The sequence below is a fragment of the Bos grunniens genome, chromosome 5 (assembly GCF_055505025.1).
Source record: "Bos grunniens cultivar Pamir isolate PY7600 chromosome 5, Bosgru_T2T1.0, whole genome shotgun sequence".
Classification (NCBI taxonomy): Eukaryota; Metazoa; Chordata; class Mammalia; order Artiodactyla; family Bovidae; genus Bos; species Bos grunniens.
The window spans coordinates 114428023-114442515 of record NC_141169.1 but is presented as its reverse complement, the minus strand read 5'-3'; the positions used below and the strand labels follow the sequence as shown (position 1 = coordinate 114442515).

Here is a 14493-nt window from a genome sequence, read left to right as displayed (position 1 = left end):
TTCCGCCTTAGTTTAGTGGAACCCCAGACCACAGACTGGCGTGGGGTGAGGTTGGCTGTAGGCCTGGATGCAGAGCAGAGGCGTCTTCCCCGATTAGAGAGAGCTGACGCCCGGCTCTCGGGGAAACGCCATCCCCGCCAGGTTCTGCTTCCACAGGTGCAGCCCATGGTGTCTGCATTTGGTTCAAGAGTTGGTCTTTTGGTCGCCTCTCAAATTTAGGAAGGGAAGGAAGATGCGGGCGGAGTGTGTGAATGGCCTATTTCCAAAACACCACTCACGGGTGTGGGGAGGGGAGGATGTGGAGAAGGGACCCCCAGGAAGGGCTGGGCTGTGGAGGCCTCCACCTGGCGCTCCTGCAGCGGCGGCTCTCCTCCGGCTGAGGTCACACTGACCCCTGGTGGCCACTCGTGCTCACGGTCTTCAGTCTCCACTCAGTGGGGCCAGAAGGTACTAGAAAGAGGTCATCTTGACAGTCTGCCCTCAAATTGCTTCTGAAGGATGCTTACTGATGCTTTTCTTTAAAAATTATTTCCCAAGATGGATCCTTGGATCTTAGAATTTTCTCTTTATTTTTTACTTCATTTGTACTTTTTTTTAAACTTCCCTTTTTGAAGGGTCACATTTTGCGTCAGCAAACCCTGTCTTGAGTATCTCCTGTATGTCGTGCAGTACTGACTCTCTGCTTTTTCTTTCCTTTTCCATGTGCGTTCCTTGCCTCACCTCCGCCCGCCCTGACCCGCACGCTCGTTCTCTGTCCCTCCTGTCTCGTCTCCTTGGCTTTGCCGGCGTCAGCCTCCCCTCCCATGCCCTGTCCCCCCCTTGCAGAACAAGACAGCGAAAGGCAGCCTCAGCACAGAGCAGTCGGAGCGGGGGTGAGGGGGGCAGTGTGCTCGTGGGAATGGAAAGTACAGCAAGCACAGGTGAGTCGGGGCCACCGCCCCTGCGGACTGCGATGGGGTGTCGTGGCCTCTGCCTCCTGCTCGCCCTGGCCAGGCGGCACCTGGGTATCTAATTGCATGAGGCCAACACCCGGTGGATAAAGCACTTCTCTGTTTGTTGCTTAGCCCCCCAGAATACGTGTAGAAAGATAATGTGGGGCTTTAAAATGGTTCCATCGTCCACTAGGGATCAGGGGGCTGTTCCTGAAGGCAGGCCTTGGGTGGGGCTCCTGGGGGCAGCTGGCTTCCGGGATGGAGCCTCTAAGGTGGGGCTGCTTTTGCCTGCAGCCCTCGCTCTTTCCCCGTCTCAGAAAGGCTTCTCACCAGAGATCTTTTCTTTTTTAGTTTGCTTGATGTCTCTAAAGCTTGGGCTTCCCTGGTGGCTCAGACAGAAAGAATCTGCCTGCAGTGTATGAAATGCAGGTTCCATCCCTGGGTCGGGAACATCCCCTGGAGAAGGAAATGGCAACCCACTCCAGTATTCTTGCCTAGGAAATCCCGTGGACAGAGGAGCCTGGTGGGCTACAGTCCATGGGGTCGCAAAGAGTCACGACTTAACGACTACACCACCACCACAGCTCTAAACCTTTGAGTGAGTTCTCCTTTGAAAAACAAAAATTCCCCAAGTTTTGTTATGTGAAATCTTCCCCTGCCTCCCGGTGCTATGAAAGATTCCTTTCATATAAGTGGAAAGGGAAGGAAAATCCCCTCAAAGATTCAGCAGACTTTAGCACATTTAATTTTACTTTTAAAATTCTCAGGAGATTGAGTTGTGCTTTCCATGAGTGTGTCTGTGGGTTCGTGGTCGGGGCTGGTAGCGTGTGCCTGTGAGAGCAGGATTATATGACTTGGGTCTCTTGAAGCAATGAGCCCGCAGTGCCCACCTCCACCCAGCCTTCCACATCCTCCCCGTCCGTACTGAGTCACTGAGGGAAAAGCAAAACAGATTATGAGAAGAAGAAGCAAAATGTAACTAACCTGGAGCACTTGCTTCTACAGGATGGGGCAGGCAGCCAGTTGTCTCAGAAATGTTCATTAAGGGATTATTTCTCTTCAGGTGAGAGCATCTGTGTTTACTCCAGGCGTCTGCGACCCACACACTGGTGTGCAAGGCCTGGCTCTCTGGGGCAGCACTGTGTGCCTGAGTCTCTGGAATGTTCCCTCCCCCTTGTTACGAATCTTCCCCGGGGCCTCAGCAGGTAAAGAATCCACCTGCAGTGCAGTGCAGGAGACAGGAGACCTGGGTTTGATCCCTGGGTCAGGAAGATCCCCTGGAGGAGGGCATGGCTACCCAACTCCAGTATTCTTACCTGAAAAATCCCATGGACAGAGGAGCCTAGAGGGCTACAGTCCATGGGGTCGCAAAAAGTCAGACACGACTGAGCATCTGTGTTACAAGGGGTGGGAGTCTGCCTAAAATTCATCCCGGGACGTGGCAGTTTTCATCTGGCAAGTCACTTGTTTCTTAGGTGGGTCCCAGTACCAGCCTCCAGAGAAGGCCCTCGGCTGGGTGATGAGCCCGTGGGGGTTACAGTGCTCTCATGAAGGTGTCCAGTGAGGACTCCGCACTCTCTCTTTTCTCTCCTGCTTTTCCACGGGTGGGGGTGGGAATGGAGGGCACGGGGATGGGGGCGGAAAGCTGGCCACCACGAGGAGCTCTCCGAGTCTAGAACCTGCAGGGTCCAGTGACCCTCAGGCCAGCAGCAGTCTGGGGGATTTCCAGGCCCATTTCTGTTGGCCCTTCCGCGTGTCCCTGGGCTTGATGGTGTCACTGTTTCTGAGCGGCTCTGCCACCTTCCCAGCCCTGGTGTTTAGAGCCGCTTGGAACGGAGGCCATGGGGAGTGTTCCCGGAAGTGTCTGGGAAGAGCCGGTTGGGGAAGAACCATGAGTTACTTGGGGCCTTTTGTTCTTGTCCTGGAATCCCAGGCTGTGTTTGAGAAAAATAGGAAGTCTGGGCCCAGTTTCCTCTTGGAAATTTTAATTTTGTTCATCCTCGCCTTCCTCTCTGCCCATTCTTGGGCTCTGCCAGCTGCCAGAGCCCTCCGCTCTCACAGGACGACAAGCCTCATGGTTCATCCTCACAGGGTGGGTGTTGCTGTCATGTTTATACCAAAGAAACGAGGCGCTGAGTGATCGAGTGGCCTGTCCCTCCGTTTGGGGTTGTTTCAAGTCTGTTGAGGTCAGACCTTTCCCTCTTGGAGGGAAGGGAGGGACAGAGCGCCGTCTCGTGCCCCTGAAGTGCTTGTCAAGGCAGGGCCCTTCTCCTGGGTTCGCCCGCCCTCTGCAGGTGGTGGGAAGCCCCAGCGTGAGGGGCGGACGCAGCCCCTCCCTTCAGGGAGCATTCACCTTGGGGTCTGTGCTGGGGGCGCAGGTCCACCATCACAAGGTGGGGAAGGGGCAGCGATTATTCCTGTGGTGTGGAGAGTGCTGTGTGACAGCGTCAGCCCACTTAGCATCTCTGTGCTTCAGTTCCTCCTTCTGTGAAAAGAGGACTAACGGTGGCCGGCCTTGTGAGGATGCAGTTAAGAAATGTCTCCACCGTGCCCGGCGCAGCCGTGTCTGGCAGAAAACGCCAGGGCTGAGGGCATGGAGATGCGAGTTCTCATCTCCCACTGCCACGTGAGGTACCTGGCCAGGCCAGCTGTGCCCAGGAGGAAAGGTCAGTGGGCGGCCCCCTCCCGGGTCTGCAGGTGCAGGAGCTTTGGCCAGCCACTTCCGCCCTCTCCCCGGCTCGAGGCAGCTAGTGGACGAGGCTCCTCGCCCGTCCCTCGTTCTCATTGGCTGTAGACATGGAGGCCCCATTCCCACCCGGCCCACCCAGTGGCGGGAAGCCGTGACCTCCGTCCAGCTCTGCCTTGTCCTGGGTGCAAGGTTAGTGCCCAGGGTCATGTCCCGGGTCCTCCTTCCCGCCCACCCCGCGGCCCCGCACGCACTGCCGCTCTGCACCAGCTCCTGTCTCTCCTCGACTTGAGGTTCCCGCCACCTGTAGGGCCAAGTGCAGCTCCTCAGCTCACCTCCGAGGGCCCTGGGGTCACCTCCTCTGACTCCTCAGCGCCTGGCCGCCTCCCTCAGGGGTCCTGTGCCCACACTCGGCTCCCTGGGCCGTGGTGCTGTGCCTTGTCTCCGCTTTGGGTCTCAGCTTCAGGGCACGTCCTCAGAGCAGCCTTCCCAGTCCCCTTGTCCCCACTCTGCCACCTCCCTGGCGTCACCATGGTTTCGAGTCGCTGGTATGTTCACAAACCATCTGCATCTCCACTAGACTGTCCTCCCACAAGGACGGGGCAGCTGTCTTGGCCTCTTCATGCACTGGCCCAGGATTTGGGGGGAGGAGGGCGTGCAGGGTAGTTCCTGTCCTCATGGGGCGGCCCAGGGAGGAGGGCGCTGACCTGATGGCGTCGGGCGGGTGCAGGCTCCTCACGTGCTCCCCAGCAGGCTCAGGTCTCAGCTTACAAAGGCGAGGGCAGCCTCAGTCAGATGGAGGTCCCCCCCAGGTCCAGGCGGCCGAGGTGAAGCTGAAGGGCAGCAGGAAGAGGCTGATGGGAATGCTTTGGCCTGGGATGAAGGCCCGATTGTTCGCCAACAGCCGAACACACCGGTGCCTTACTACAGAGAAGAGAGCGGCCTCAGCACAGAGGGCCGCCCGCTCACTCACGGGCCACGGCTCTGCCCTGGTGCTGTCTCCTCAGCCACCTCCGGCGCCTTTGGACAGACCTGAGCAATGGAGGCTCCAAGGCAGAGTCCCAGGGGCCCAGTCAGAAGAGCTTTGCTGACCATGAGCCCCAGTCCCAAGTCTAACCAGCCCAGGGCTTTGGGCTGCACAGGTCCCCTCCCTCAGGGCTTTGTCTCCAAGATGATGGGGGTGGCGGCGGGGGGGGGGGGGTCAGGCCTCGCAGTGTTCCAGTGAAGAAGTGTCTGTAGGGCTCCTGGCATAGTGCCTGGCCCCTACTAGATGTTTCGAGAGTTTTCTTCCCATTCTTCCTACTAAAGGAATAGTTTTTAGGAATAATGGAGAAGTTAAGGCTCCATTATATTCAGGGTCAGTCAGGTATCAGACCCTGGGGAGGTCCCTGCGGGGAACGCCGGAAGGCCGGGCACTGGCAGCGGATATGGACGGATATGCCCAGGCCCCCCAGTGGCACCAAGGGAAGGAGCCCAGGCCAGCGGCCTGCGGAGCCCTCCGGCCAGGCAGACCCTGGTGCCGAGACCACCTGCATTCTAGAGGGTGCAGGCTGGAGACTGCCAAGTGCTGGGGAGAGGGCAGACCCTGCTCCTGGCCCTCGGTCCATGAGCTGAGCTTTGCAGGATGTGCGGGCACTTGTCCTCTGTTCCCGCCCATGGCCCACATCCCCGGCAAGATTTGACCCCTTTGGTCCTTGTTTGAGGCCCCCTGGCAGCCCTGCCCTGGCATCGCCTTGATAGAGGGCCTTTGGTTCCTGGGGCGACACCAGAGAAGGCTGCTTCTTCTCCCCCTTTCCTGGCAGCCTTAGCATCAGGAAACCAGAGTGGAGAGAGTCCGTGCTGGGGGAGGGGGTGCTGGGGTGACTCCCTGGGTGCGGGGGAAGCCACTCTGTGGCCCATGGCAGGGTGGCTCAGCTCCTGGCCCCGGCAGCTGGAGGCCCAGGGTCTGCTTTTGCCTGAGGGCGGCGATGCTGTCCTGCTGCCCTGCAAGCCCCTTACTGTTATTCATGTTTTCTGCCAAGCAGCTAGGAATCTCTTTCTGGCAAGGGCTGGCGGGAATGTCTGTTCTTAGCTTGTATACACAGGCTAGCCTTAACTAGTTTGTGTATTAGTAAGTTTTACAGAAGCAGAAAAGGGACTGGTGATGCCTGGGTTTTCCTGAGGTCTATTGGTTGGTGGAGGGCACTGGAAAGGGTTTGAGGAAGAAGCCAGGTGAGCCCCCGCGCGCGCACACACACACACACACACACACACGGGTGTCACCACACGTGGCTCTTGGCCTAATTTTTCTGGACTGAATTCCTGGAAATTGCTGTGTCTCTGAGATCCTTGCACACGTAAGGACCCATGAAGTATCCTGAGGAGGCCCTTGGTACAAGCCCGCGTACCCTCGGTGGCCACCAGGAGAGTCTTCCTAAACCTGGGGCCCGGGCCAGAAGGAGAGACAGACGCCAGTGGCAGGGCCTGGGGAGCCCCAGAGGGTGACCTGAGAGCCGCCCTCCCCTTGGAGCTCCCGGGAGTGTTCTCTGTTAGCTGTGAGAGCGCCGCCTGTGGCTGGAGGGGACCGGGGCATGGTCCTGTGGTCCTGAGCCGGTTTTTCCATATCAGCTGGGTGCTCAGCCACCTCTGTGAGGACAGGTCCCCAGGCCCACGTGCTGAGTCCTGCTATAGGCCCCAGGGGGCAGCATCCTGAGCAAGGGTCACCCCAAGAGCTGCCCCACTGCAGGCAGCCCCACCTCGGGGGTCAGGGGAGTCTCTCCTGGTCTCGGCTCCCTCCACACACTGGGGAGGGGCACTCCGAGTCCATACCCAGTGCAGCTGGCCAGGTCATTGCTGCCTTTACCCTGTTTCAGGCCCAGAGCCACACAGCCGGCTCTACCACGGGCCCTGGGTGTCTCCGGTCCCGGCTGCCAGTCCCTGCAGAGTCGCGCCACCACAGAGCAGGGGCTGTGGGCTGCAGCACCATGAAGAGGTTCCCAGCACCCAGTGTCTGCTTGTCTTGCAGGTGAGACTGTGGAGATGAGAAGGTGGTGGATACTCGTGATGGAATGGAAACGGTCCTCCTGTGCAGCCACACCCCACCCCGCCCCACCCCGCGTGCCTGCCCGCGCCAGCACTTCCTTCCTAAGTTCTTACATCACTCTCAAACCGGTGACACCACAGGAAAGAAAGACCCAAGACGTTGGAATGGCTGTTTCCATGGACACAATCTCCATAGTGACCGTGTGGGGGGAGGGGGGAGGGGTGGGATGATGGGAAAGGGTGGGGGGAATTAAAAGGGAGGGATAAAAATATATATATATAAATCTATTTTTAGTCTGGAAAGACTTTGTTTAAATGAAAGGTGCGCTATCCCTTTTGATTCTATTTTAAAATTATCTAGTTAAAGAACTCCAAATTTGTTCCAATAACGTGAAATTTAAATGTGAAATTGAACTGAACAAACTCTGATCTCACAAGGACAGGGGTGGCTTAGATCCTTGGCCCAGCTCACACAATTCAGAGACTCTAGACCCAGGGTCAGAGGAACAGACGAACCACACCAAACCGTGTCTTTGTCAGTAATTTGTCTCAAAAGTGGGAAGGTCAAGGGGGAGGGAAGTGGGGGATGGTCCGTGTTTTCAAGAATGGGAGAATGATGTTTAAACACAAAAATAAATCTTTTTCATTTCCAGAAACACTATTTATTTATTATTTTTTTAATTTTTTTTTTTTTCGGGGGAGGGGACATTGGCGGATGCCCCAAGGCGGAGGCCCCACGGTCACAACTGTGTCCTGGGTCCTTGGCCGGTGAGAGCCCCGAGGGTCCCACCAAAGCGGCTTGGCCGGCAGGATCAAGGGATGGCTGCCCCTGGGCACGTTCCAGGCAGCTGTTGTGCCCTGACCCCCAGGGCGGATGGACAAACCTAGGCCGTAGGAGTGGACACAGGGAAGGACGGTGTCAGATGTGCTCATGGGTGGGGGGGGAGGTAAGCTGACCAGGAGCACCCACTCCACCCTTTCTTCTTTGCTTTCACTTTTATAAAGGATAAGGGAGCCTGCCAGTTGAGCAGCCCCCCGCTACATGATTCTCTATGTTGTGTTGTTTTGTTTTGTTTTGTAAATTGTATAATTTTTAAATATCTGAGTTTTAAAAAAAGAAAAAAGTACAAAAAAAAAATCTTGTTAAGGCCTTAAGAAGGGGTTAGTGCATCTTTCAGGGGTCACTCTGCCGTGGGGATAAAATAGCTGTTTCACAAACAGTTTTATTTAAAAAAATCAAAAAAAATCAAAAAAATAATAAACTTCATTTTAACCTTGTTTCCTTTTTTGTTTGAAGCAAACGTGTCTCTTTCTCCTCCCATTCCAGCCGTCAGGCTGGCTCTGATTCTGCTGCGGAGGTGGCTGCCATCAGACTGGCCCAGCCACCTAGGCCTCCCGCAGGCCCAGGGCCCTTGCAGCAGACCCTGGAATGATCCCAACCAAGGACAGTTCTAGCCGCTCAGCCTGGTGGGTCGAACTCAGCCGTGTGTGAAGATGGCCAGATTACTTGAGAGGAGGACAAAATTCCAATCAATGTGAATTTTAAAGCTTATTAAAAAATAATGCAATGTTAATGGACTTTGTTTTAAAAAACAGAAACACTGGAAGGAATGCTGTGAAGTAGAAATAAGCAATTATAAATGAGTTCTGGTGTGCTTATCAGTTTGAGGCTGCAGAAATGGCAGATTAATTTTGTTACAATGGCTCCATCCAGCAGTGTGGTCCAATTCTCATTTTGCTCCACCAGGATGGAGGTGTGGGTGGGTATGCTGTGTGGGCCACGGAACCTGCATAGGAATTATGGTTCTTTATTTCCTTGGCATCCTGTCTGGTCTTGGCATTAACACAGTTCAGATGAGATTGAGAGATTGCAGGTGTTGGGCTTAAACCACAAACCTTGAACATATCTTCAGGAAAATACTTTCCTGACAGAAGATGGTTGGTTCTTCATTTTGCCTTTTTTAAATTCTTTTGACTGGGCTGATGATACTTTGAGTAAAACACTGGTGATGGTTCCTCAAACTGGCTCCTGAAATGACCATTCACTGGGGAGTGGCCCTATTCCACGCCTCACTCCCAACTCTAGCTTTCCGGCTTCTGTAAGAAGCCTCAACTGTTCATGGGCATTTCAGCTCCTGCCACTCTTTTGAGTTCTCTGTTTTTTGGACAGACTTTATTTCTAGAGCAGTGTTAGGTTCATCACAGTGTTGCACAGAAGGTACGGAGATTCCCCATGCATCTTCTGCCCCCACACACGCACAGCCTCCCCCAGTGTCAGCGCTCCCCACCAGGGCAGTGCCTTGTCTTTGGTGAACTTGCATCAACACATGGTCACCCACAGCCCATAGTTTACGTTGGGGTTCATCTTGGTGGTGTGCGCTCTGAGTTTGGACAAACGTACAATGACATGGGTTTGCTGTTGTTTAATCATTAAGTCCTGTCCAGCTCTGCGACCCCATGGACTATAGTCCGCCAGGCTCCCCTGTCCATGGGATTTCTCAGACAAGAATACTGGAGTGGGCTGCCATTTCCTTCTCCAGGGAATCTTTCGACCCCAGGGTTCAAACCCACATCTCCTGCATTGGCAGGCAGATTACCTCTGAGCCACCAGGGAGGCCCATAATGACATGTACATACCGCCAGTATACAGAGCAGCTTCATGCTGTAAGAATTCTCTGTGCTGCCTCTCTTTATCCCTCCCTCCTCTTACCCTGGCAACCACGGATCTTTTACTGGGTCCATAGTTTTTGTGTTTTCCAGAATGTCATAGGGTTGGAGTTACACAGTGTGTAGCCTTTTTACATTGGTTTCTTTCATTTGGTAATAGGCATTTAAGGTTCCTCCATGTCTTTTCATGGCATGATAGCTCATTTCTTTTTTTTGTTGTTCAGTTGCTCAGGGTCCGACTCTGTGATGCCATGGACTATAGCACCCCAGGCTTCCCTGTCCCTCACAGTCTCCCGGAGTTTGCTTAAATTCATGTCCATTGAGTCAGTGATACCATCAAACTATCTCATCCTCTGTCATCCCCTTCTCCTCTCAATCTTTCCCAGCATCAGAGTCTTTTCCAATGAGTTGGCTTTTCACATCAAGTGGCCAAAGTATTGGAGCTTCAACTTCAGCATCAGTCCTTCCAATGAATATTCAGGGTTGATTTCCTTTAGGACTGACTGATCCCTTGCTGTCCAAGAGACACTGTTCTCCAGCACCACAGTTTAAAAAAGCATCAGTTTTTCGGCACTCAGCCCTCTTTATAGTCCAACTCTCACATCCATACATGACTACTTGGAAAACCATAGCTTCGATTATATGGACCTTTCTTGGCAAAGTGATGTCTCTGCTTGAATACACTGTCCAGGTTTGCAATAGCTTTTCTTCCAAGAAGCAAGCATCTTTTACTTTCGTGGCTGCAGTCACATCCGCAGTGATTTTGGAGCCCAAGAAAAATAAAGTGTCGCTGTGTCCGTTTCTTTTCCCCATCTATTTACCATGAAGTGATGGGACCAGATGTCATGAGCTTAGTGTTCTGGATGTTGAGTTTTAAGCTTTTTCACTCTCAGCTTTAAGAGGCTCAGTTTCTCTTCTCTTGAATATTCTGTTGCCGGGATGCACCCCAGTTTATCCATTCACCTACTGGAAGACAGTTGTTCCACTCTTCAGCAATTATGAATAAAACTGCTATAAACACAAGTGTGCAGGGTTTTTTTTTTTTTAATAATCAACTGCCAGACTGTCTTCCAAAGTGGCTGCCCCAGTCTGCATTCCCACCCACCCGCAGGGAATGAGAGCTCACCCTTGTCGGAGTTGGGTGGTGTCAGCGTTCTGGATTTTGATCATTCTATGATAGGTGTGCAGTGTTGGTGTATTTTGTAAGAGTTAAGTTTTTAAACCGCGGTTCAAAAACACAAGGTTTAGGTGACCGCCTTAACTTACAAGTTACAAGTTTAATCGCTCAGTCGTGTCCTACTCTGCGACCCCATGGACTGTAGCCTACCAGGCTCCTCCCTCCATGGGATTCTCCAGGCAAGAGTACTGGAGTGGGTTGCGATATCCTTCTCCAGGGGATCTTCCTGAGCCAGGGATCAAACCCAGGTCGCCCGCATTCCAGGCAGAATGCTTTAACCTCTGAGCCACCAGGGAAGCCTGAGGCAAGTTCACATTGTGCGGGCAAGCTCCAGAACTTTCCCGTCTTGCCCAGCCCAGTTCCCAGAAAACCACGGGAGGAATCTGCCTGCACCCCGTGGCTCCCGGCCCCGCGCCCCCGTTGTCCGCCAGCCAGACTTGCAAGCGCGGTTGCAGCCTGGACCCCAGTGGGCAGTACCGGAGTCAGGTGAGACCTCTGGGCCCACGGGAACCCCTACACCGGCCAGAGCCGGCTCCCACTCCTCCTGCCCCCCAGGCAGCAGCGGAAACTGAGGGGGGGGGGTGTCTGCCCCGGGGGCAGGGCAGGGGGCAAGCGAAATGCCACCAACTTTCCCCGCGCCCTCGCTGGGCACTGCAGCTGCCCACCTGCTTTCCAGGGAGCTTGCTCCGTGTAGCCTTGGGGGCCCAGGGCCGGGACTCCGTGCCTGGGGGCTCGGGCCCCGGGCGCTGCTCGCCAGCCATCTTGCTGACGTCTTCCCGGACTCGGGACTCAGACCCGGTCTCGGGGTCGGAGGCGCCTTCCCTGCCGGGGCCAACACCTGCGACCCCGAGGTGTGCGGGGCGGGGTGGGGGAGGGGTGCCCATCCCTCAAACACCCGCTGCTTCACCAAAGCAGAAGCCAGCAAGGGCCGCCTGAGCGTGTTTCTAAAATAATAAGCCTGCAGGAACTTAAATGCTGGCCCTCGGGCCTCATAGAAGTGTATTTCCGCTGTAGAGCAGTGGTCCAGAGCCTGAGTTTTGAGATTGACCCTAATGATGCTCTGTGACTTTGACCCACTGCTGTGACCCCTGAGACTCCATGCCTTGGAAACCATAAAGCCGATCTTACGTGGGGTGGGGAGCATGGGGCGTGAACAGCAGTGCCTGGTGTGTGAGTGCAGGGTAATCCAAGGCTACGATTGCACAAGGATTGAAACAGGGCGTTGGCCTCACGATTGAGGCCTTCCCCAAGGCCACCCTGTTCAGGACTAGAGCCCCCATCCCCGGTGTTTGGAGGGCACTGCCTGAATTACAAGCTACCTGTCACTGCCCTTCATACGCCCAGTAGAGTGACTGCAGAGGGCATGACACAAAGGGTAGATGGCAGTGTAACGGGGCCGCTGTGACAAGCTGTGACGACCATCCTGCCAGCCCCGCCAGTGCCACCGGACTCTGCCCGTCCAGGGTGGGAGATTGCTGCCAATGGACAGAAACATTCGACTGAGGCCGATGGGAGACCACCGGCTGGCTCTGAGAAGTCCCCAGGGCTCCCCTCAGGTCTTCCCCTCTTGGGCTTTTCAGTGGCCTCAGAGCTGGTCTCCCTGCCTCCTTGAGGCCCAAGAACCCGAGTTTCCCACGATCCAGTCCTCTGCCAGAGCAAAAGCCCCACCTGGAGCTGCCACCGTCCTGCTGCTTTGCAGCGGTGCCTTAATCCCGCAGTCAGGTTACCTGTTTGCGGTCCCAAGCCACCCGAAGACCTCCAGGAGGTTTTCCCAGAAAGTCTACTCCAGCCTGGGGAAATGACCCCACAGCCCTCAAAGCCATCCCTGCAACTGCTGGCCTGGGGTGTCACCTGGCTCCCCGCCTCCTCTTGGTTGTGAGCACTTTGAAGCAGGGGCCCACCCTCGCCATCCCTCCCCCCAGCTTTGGCCAAGGCAAGACGCAGGAAAGGCTGGATAAGCTGAAGAGGGCCAGTTGAGCCCCAGCCAGCCCCGCCCACTGGCCCCGGGCCTGGCAGGAGAGTGGGGATGTGGGAATTTGGAAGGGAAGGAGCTGCTTGCACAAGCCAAGCAGGGATTGCAAATGTTGATGACCCCCACCTGGAGACCACAAGCACTCTGTCCCATTGAAGGCAACCTGGGAAGAACCGGTCCTCTCACTGTTGGGGGTGGGGTGCGAGGGAGGGAACAGGGTAAGAGGGGGTACAGGAGGGCAGAGCGCCTCCTCCAGGCTCTCAGTAAGCTAGGGGAGAGCCTCCAGGACCCTGAACGACTCCAGCTGTGTTCAGAAAGAAAGGTTGCCTCACATACTCCGGGGATGGGTGGGGGGCAGGGGCCTTGACCAGGCCTGCCCTGGAAATGCCCCCTTCCCCACCTTCTGAGTTCCCATGCCTTTACATTTGAATGGGTTTGGGCCTCTGAGTTCCCATCAGCTTCTCAACCTCAAATCTTACCCCTTGAGTTGTTGGAGGGTTCTAAGGCTAGCAGAACCCTGGCATAATGTGACCAACCCCTTGCCTGGAAGAGGCAAAAGGCTGACCAAGAGGGAGTGCCTGGTAGCCGTAATTCCAGTCTGGAGGTGACACATACTTGTGCATGGTGGTACCAAGGTTTGCATTTGCACCTCTGATGGAGGACTGGAAGGAACCAGAGAGTCAGGGTCGGAGGGTATGGGGCTGGAGCCAGAGTGGACTGGACCCATGGAGAGGAGGGAGGCCCAGGAATCCACTCCTTGAGGTCCTCGGCAGGCCTGTGAGAGGGTCAAGAAACTACATCCCCATCTGGTTTCCATTCCCTTGTCTTCTGAAGTTTTAACAGCTGATGTTCAAGGACAAAAGCAAAGAGGAACTGAAGAGCCTCTTGATGAAAGTGAAAGAGGAGAGTGAAAAAGCTGGCTTAAAACTCAACATGCAAAAAGCTAAGATCATGGCATCCAGTCCCATCACTTCATGGCAAACAGATGGGGAAACAGTGGAAACAATGAGAGACTTTATTTTCTTGGGCTCTAAAATCACTGCAGATGATGATTTTGCAGCCATGAAATTAAAAGATGCTTGCCCCTTGGAAGAAAAGCTATGACCAAACTATACAGCATATTAAAAAGCAGAGACGTTCCTTTGCTGACAAAGGTCCGTCTAGTCAAAGCTATGGTTTTTCCAGTAGTCATGCACGGATGTGAGAGTTGGACTACGAAGAAGGCTGAGAGCCAAATAAATTGATGCTTTTGAACTGTAATGTTGGAGAAGACTCTTGAGAGTCCCTTGGACTGAAAGGAGATCAAACCAGTCAATTATAAAGGAGATCAACCCTGACTGTTCATTGGAAGGACTGATGCTAAAGCTGAAGCTCCCATACTTTGGCCACCTGATGGGAAGAACTGACTCACTTGAAAAGACCCTGATGCTGGGAAAGACTGAAGGCAGGAGAAGGGGACAACAGAGGATGAGATGATTGGATGGCATCACCGACTTGATGGACATGAGTTTGAGCAGGTTCCAGGAGTAAAGGACAAATCGATGAGGAGGAAGCAGGCCCACTTCTCTAAGGACAGTCACAGCCTATGCTAACCCACCCTAATACCTTGAGCTTACTGGCAGTCAACAAAGTAAAGTGCCCACCTTACATTTTTCCAAGTCAGGAAATGGACACCTACGTGAGGAGATTCATCACCTTGAGGCCACAAGAGCTGGAAAGTCCAAGGACCAATTTGTAACAAACTTAGGAAAGGGCCTCTGGGCCACCAAACTGGCTGGTGAGAGTGACTAGGGAACTCTGAAAACAACCCTGCTGCCTCCCTAGCCCCAGATTCAGACTTCCCTCAGCCACAGCAGGTGGAAACTGAGGCAGCAGCCAGCCAGGTGCAGGTGCCGGCAGCGCCCAGAGCAGCCTCCAGGGCCAGGGAGGTCGGCGGAGTCCAGGCAGCCCCTGAGAACTGGAGCCCTTGGGGCTGGTCTCCGAGGGGAAAGTGGTAGCCCAGGACTCGTGGATGCGGTTGTGTGGGTGTGTAGATATG

At 54.7% G+C, this 14493-nt stretch overlaps 1 protein-coding gene across 12 annotated transcripts in view; it reads left to right on the top strand.

Annotated features, from left to right (window-relative positions):
• TCF20 (transcription factor 20) overlaps nucleotides 1-7917 on the top strand; it is a 193434-nt gene extending 185517 nt beyond the window's left edge. For 3 of the 12 annotated variants that reach the window (XM_086403115.1, XM_086403116.1, XM_086403113.1), the window contains 2 exons: nucleotides 793-920; nucleotides 6623-7917. In XM_086403115.1, the coding sequence (XP_086259241.1) occupies nucleotides 793-876 (84 nt within the window). In that variant the 3' untranslated portion in view covers nucleotides 877-920; nucleotides 6623-7917. Of the gene's footprint in view, nucleotides 1-792; nucleotides 921-1937; nucleotides 2138-6622 lie in introns of all 12 variants that reach the window. The other 9 variants (XR_015164595.1, XR_015164594.1, XR_015164591.1 and 6 more) reach the window with 9 other exon arrangements.
• Nucleotides 7918-14493: the final 6576 nt, after the last annotated feature.